General features: G+C 47.4%; 1 protein-coding gene across 1 annotated transcript in view; it reads left to right on the top strand.

Annotated features, from left to right (window-relative positions):
- The first annotated feature begins 281 nt into the window (after nucleotides 1-281).
- Pygb (glycogen phosphorylase B) overlaps nucleotides 282-5829 on the top strand; it is a 52094-nt gene continuing 46546 nt past the window's right edge. The window contains exon 1 of the mRNA XM_008851180.2: nucleotides 282-601. Within this exon, the coding sequence (XP_008849402.1) occupies nucleotides 359-601 (243 nt within the window). The 5' untranslated portion in view covers nucleotides 282-358. The remainder of the gene's footprint in view (nucleotides 602-5829) is intronic.

The following is a 5829-nucleotide window of genomic DNA, read 5'->3' as shown; positions in this document are numbered from 1 at the left end:
CTCGCCCATTGGCGAAGCCCCGCCTTCGGCCTGCCTGAGACCCCGCCCGCGGCTCGCCCGAAGCCTCTCCCCCGCAAGGCCCCGTCCCAGTCTCATTCGAGACCTCTACTGGTGAGGCCCCGCCTCCGGCTCTCCCGATTGCACGCCCCTCGGCGAGGCCCCGCCCTCAGCTCATCCTGGACCTCTCACAGCCGAGCAGCCGGGGCTCTCTGATGCCACGCCCTTCTGCGAGGCCCCGCCCCTTCCCAACGCGCAGGCGCGGCCCGTGTCAGCCCGCCTCCGCAGCGGTCCCGAGCGCCAGAGACGCTGCAGCATCCTTGGTGGTAGGTTCTCATCATCTTCTCCCTGGGCAGGCGCTATGGCGAAGCCGCTCACGGACAGCGAGAGGCGGAAACAGATAAGTGTGCGCGGCCTCGCGGGGCTAGGCGACGTGGCCGAGGTGCGGAAGAGCTTCAACCGGCACCTGCACTTCACGCTGGTCAAGGACCGCAACGTGGCCACGCCCCGCGACTACTTCTTTGCCCTGGCGCACACGGTGCGAGACCACCTCGTGGGCCGTTGGATCCGCACGCAGCAGCACTACTACGAGCGCGACCCCAAGGTGAGGCGGCCCACCCTCCCCTCGAGGGGACCTCCCTCCGGGTGCCACGGCAGGGTGGGGCCCGGGTGCAGGCTGCCCGCTGCGCTGCCCCGCCCCCCCCCCAGGAGACCGCCGCCGGGCCTGGCCCCTGTCGCGCGGAGGCCATGTAAAGTGACAGCAGAGTGATGCGTCTTCATCAGAAGGATGCATGCATGCTCTGCGCTTGCGGGCGTCGTTCTAACCTGCGGGCTATCCCCCGACCCCCTGGCCCGCAGTCCACCGCCGAACCTCGCAGCCACCTCTTTCTCCGGGAGGGCTTTGAGTGGCCCCTGCCTCCCGCCGTAGCTCCCCGGGGTCCGTCGCCCGCAATCCCCGAGTCCAGGCGGGATTTCCAGCTGTGCACTTCTGAGATGGCTGCAGAGTTGGAGCTTCCTCTACCCTCCGTTCCCCCCTCCCCCCGCCCCCACTACCTACCCTTTTGTTTTTCTGCTGCAGCGAGTTGGAAGAACAGGGAGCTGGAACCAGGCCCAGGAGTTTTATGAGTTTGGAAAATGGCGAGATCAGTAATCTGCAGAGAATTGTGGGCCTGTGTGTGTCTGTGTGTCTGTGTCTGTGTCTGCCTGCAAAGCAAAAGGGACCCGAAGTGGAAAAGTGGAACTCTTCGTTGAAGCCTGTCTTTGAGGTTCCCAGATAAAAGTTGCTTAGAGATTGCTTTACAGGTTGCTCCTTTTTGTGTTTTGTAAAACGTTTATTCGCAGTAGGAAAACAAAATATATAAAAAAAATTGGCTGATAATCCTCATTATTAACCACGTGTCCTTTCAGATCTTTTCTATTCCTAAATACACTTTTATATGTTGCATGATTCTGTCGCTTTTGTTTCATTCATAAAGTGGCATCCTCACTCATAAACAGCTTTCCAATACTGGTGCTTTTCGGTTTGATGGCTGTATCATAGTTTTGAACCTACTCCCCATCTCAGTTTGATTTTTGCTCTTGCCATGGAGGGGTCTCTCTTTCCTATACTAAGAGTAAAAATTAGCAAGGAAAAGACACTTGCAGATCCTAAGCCAGTTAGTAATGATTTATTGGGCACCCAGCAGTTCTTTTATTGATAGTATTTTAGAGTAGTTTTATAAGGCATTAAAGTATGTTTGATAATCGCTAAGAGTAGCATTCAGTTGCATTTCCTAATTCATTCTGAGGCTTTTTTAAAATAAAGATGGTAAAAAGGATAGACTTATTAGCATGCCGGTTGGGCTTCTTCTATTTAATATGCAAGCTAGCTTCTAAAGAAGTGGCCCAGAATGCCCAAGACAGGTTATAACAAGGGCTTGGGATAGTTGCCAGGGTAACTGGCCAGGAAACTGGCTCCCCCAGAATGCCTTGTTAATGGAAGAGTTCTGTGGCTTATATTCACTGGTATTGTCCAAGCATTGGGTAACAAGGATACAGCTTTGCCTGCACATTCAAGGTCATTTCCCAGGAGTTGGAGGACACTGTAGGGCTCTTCTAGTGATGGGTTCAGGCATTAAGGAAATGATCCTTCTGGGCAGAAACAATCCTAACAGACCAGGTTTCCTGATCCTCAGTGAGATGTTTGGATTGTCTACCATCTTAATTATAAGTGGAATAACCCTCCCGTTTGTTCAATTATTTAGTTAATGTGGGTGGAAGGAGGATGGTGGGAGGGAGGGTAGGTGGGAGTGGGCCTTTAGTGCAGGCTCACTGGCCTACACCTATAATCCCAACATTCTAGAGGTTGTGACAGAGTTTTCATGAGTGAGACCCTGTCTTAGAAGACCAAAAAATAAAAATCTGGCAGAGCTTGTAAATGGAAGGCTTCTTTGTTGATCCTGTATAGGAAGGACTCTTAAAATTGGAAAGCTGAAGGGCAGTAAGATGGCTCCAGTGGGTAAAGGGTACTTGCTGTGGAAAACCTGAGTTCTGTCCCCAGAACGCAGGTAGAAGGAGAAAACAGAGTCCTGCAAGTTGTCCTCTGACCTCCATACGTGTGCTGTGGCATGGGTGTGTGTACATTCACACTATACAGAAATAAATTAATAAACAGAAAGTGGGAAGTTGAGCCAAGCATGGTGATGTCCTCCTATAGACTTAGCTACTCCAGATTTGAGGTCAACCTGGACAAAGTAGCAAGACCCTGCCCCTTTCAAGAGGCATGTGAGGCGTAGCAGAGTGGTCGAGCCCATGTTCGAATGTTTGAGGACCTGGGTTTCAGCTCTAGCACTGAAAAAAGAACAGAAAGCAAAATGATGAAAGGGTAGGTAACTGATGAAGGTGATTCAGTCCTCTCTGTGAAGGGCTTGTGAGGAGTGAGGGGTGGAAGTATGCTTCCAAGGAGACACCCCAGCCCTGCCCTCCTCCTGACCTGCACATCTCAGACTGGGCACATGATATATTTGATAAAGCAGTACTATATTATTTGTGTCTTTTAAAAAATGTGCAAGTCTTGTGCAGGCATGGTGGTGCACACCTTTGATCCACATAGTGAATTCCAGGCCACCTAGGGCTTCAGGGAAACCCTATCTCAAAAAAAAAAAAAAAAAAAAAAAATTAAAGCTTCCATTTCAGATAGGCATTCCCTTTATCTCGAAAAGCTGGTCTCAGGAGTTCAAGGTCATCATCTTTGATTACATAGCAAGTTTGAGGTCAGCTGGGTATAAATGAGACCATGTCTCAAAACAAAACAAAACAAAAAAACAAACAAAATCTGCATCCAGAAAGAATTTGAGATTGGTTAAGCTAGGTGTAATATAAAAGGTTCAAATTAGTAGAAGGCCTCAGATTGAAAGCTAGGGTAGAACACTGAGGGTGTAACCAAACACACAGTCCACATCTAGGTGAGTGCCAAGCCAGTAAGCACAGCTATGCAGTGGGAAGAGATATATGACCTACAGCAAGCAATCAAAGAGGAACATGAGAGTTGTGTCCACAGCAGTGCCCTCCCAGACCACAGCAGGCTGGAGATGGAGATGTTATCAGGAAGCCAATACATACTTATATTAGGGTTGGCTTACTCCTGAGCATGCTCAAGTTAAAGTCATGGAGCACATATTTAAAAGATTAAAGTGTAGGACAGGAATGCGCCTGGGTATGCTCATAAAATTTAAGCCAAAAATAAAGGAAAAGGTATCTTGAATGTGCTGATTCTTGAATGTGAATTCAGGAATCTGGCCTTGAAGGTGCTGGCCTCATGACTGACAAGTGCAGAGAATGAGTTAAATTTGGGTGTGAAGTTAGCACGTGAGAAGCAGGCCCTCAGTTCTGGCCACCAAAGCAAATACCTACTTACGGGAGTCCCAGGAACCTTGCTGCCACATCTATAGTTTATAGCTGGCTTTCTCTGTGGGTCTTTGAAAAGCCAGTTGTGTGCCGTGTGTACAGCTGACCTGCTGCACTTCTGTAGTGGTTGGAGGAAAAGCAGCTCTTCTAAGATAAGATAATCACAATGAATTTGCTTAGTCTTGCTGTCTGGCTGGACCAGGAGCTGAGGGAAGGTGATCAATCCGGTGGCCCAGCCACTTGGGGAACCCCACTTCTGGGGTTTTGTTTGAATTAGTCAGCTGTGGGAGCAACTGCTGAAATCTTAATAGTCCTAGTTTTCTGGAGTGTTTCCACTCATATTACCTTGTCCCTCAGGCAGGCTTTCACAGCTACAGATAACTCAGTTCCTTAGCCTGAAACTGGTGTTCAGTGATTACCCTGAAGATGAAGAGTCCTTTCAGTGAGCGTGTTTCATGGTTTTTCTTAGAAGACCATCTGGCCTCTGCTTTTATAGGCTATGATGGTTATTTAAAAAAAAAAAAAAATTTTTTTTTTTTACTTATTTTATGTATGTTTTGCCTGCATGCAATTCCTGTTGAGCCCAGAAGAGGGTAGGGTGTTAGATCCCCTGGAACTGGAGTTATGGACAGCCGTTTCACTGCATGTATACAAATAAGGGTAAGCACAGCTCTCTTCTCAAAGGATTATAATTTGTATTGGAAACTTTCTAAATCCTTTATTTTAGCTTTTAGAAATGAATAGCACTTTTGAGGGGATTTTTGTTTGTTTTTTTTGAGACAGGATCTCACTGACTGGCCTGGAACTTGCTATGTAGACCAGGCTAGCCTCAAATTCACAGCAACCAAGGATGACCTTGAATTCCTGATCCCAGCATTTCTCAATGGAGATGGAATGTCAGCATGAAGTAGGAACATTTTATAGCTTCTGATCCTCCTCCCTTCACCTCCTGAGTACTGGGATGATGGGCATGGACCACCACACCCAGTTTATGTGTCACTGGAGTAAAATCCAAATCTTTGTGCATGCTAGGCATTCTGCCACCCGAGCTGCTTTCCCAGCCTGGGTACATTATCTTTACCAGTTGTTATTCTCCTGTGCAGTAGAACACCAGAGCTTTTTCTCTGTCTACTCTTTCCCCTCCCTTTCTCTTCTGCTTTCTTTGTATCTGAATTACCATTCTGCTCTCAACTTTTTTGACTTTTTAAAAATTCCACATCAAAGTGATGTTGTGTGTTCATCTTTCTGTGTCTATAACGTTTGATATGCCCTCAAGTTCCATACATATCATTGCAAATAACTAGACTTTCCAGTTTTTGGTATGTTTGGAGAGGGAGTTGTCTGGCGAATCAAATCCAAGACCTTATGAGTGCTAGGCAAAAAATCCACACTGAGCTCAACTTTATCCTTTTTCATTGTAGTCCATATGTGCATGCTGCATATTCTCTATCCATCCATTCATCCACTGATGACACTGAAGTTGTGTGTCTTAGATATTGTGAACAGTGTAAAATAAACATAGGAGTGCAGATGTCCTGGCATGTTGTAAATCAGTGAAATTTGAGTAGAAACCTCTGATAATGTGGTAGGCCTCTGTGTATAGAGTCTCCCATACCAACCAGCGTTCAGTTAACATGCCCGAGTATTCTACAAATCAGCTCAGTTCTGACTCTTACATGGAGTTAGTATTAGACTGCACAGGATCAGGGCTCAGACCCACAAGCATGCACACAGATGCCTCAGTCTGGACCACTGTCCTTGAAAATGAGAATTTGTTAGAATGTCAGTGGCCTCAGGCAGCCTGAGGATTTCCCTGTCCCCTTAGGGACTTCCACTCAGGTAAAGCTGATTCCTTGACTGTGCTATAGAAAAAAAAAATTCCAGAATGTGCTAGAATGAGGCACAGTCATGAGTTTATTAAGATTAGGGGAGAGGGAGAGGGGTGAA

The sequence above is a fragment of the Nannospalax galili genome, unplaced genomic scaffold (assembly GCF_000622305.1).
Source record: "Nannospalax galili isolate Female #2095 unplaced genomic scaffold, S.galili_v1.0 scaffold1626, whole genome shotgun sequence".
Taxonomy (NCBI): domain Eukaryota; kingdom Metazoa; phylum Chordata; class Mammalia; order Rodentia; family Spalacidae; genus Nannospalax; species Nannospalax galili.
This window is presented reverse-complemented; position numbering and strand designations above follow the sequence as displayed.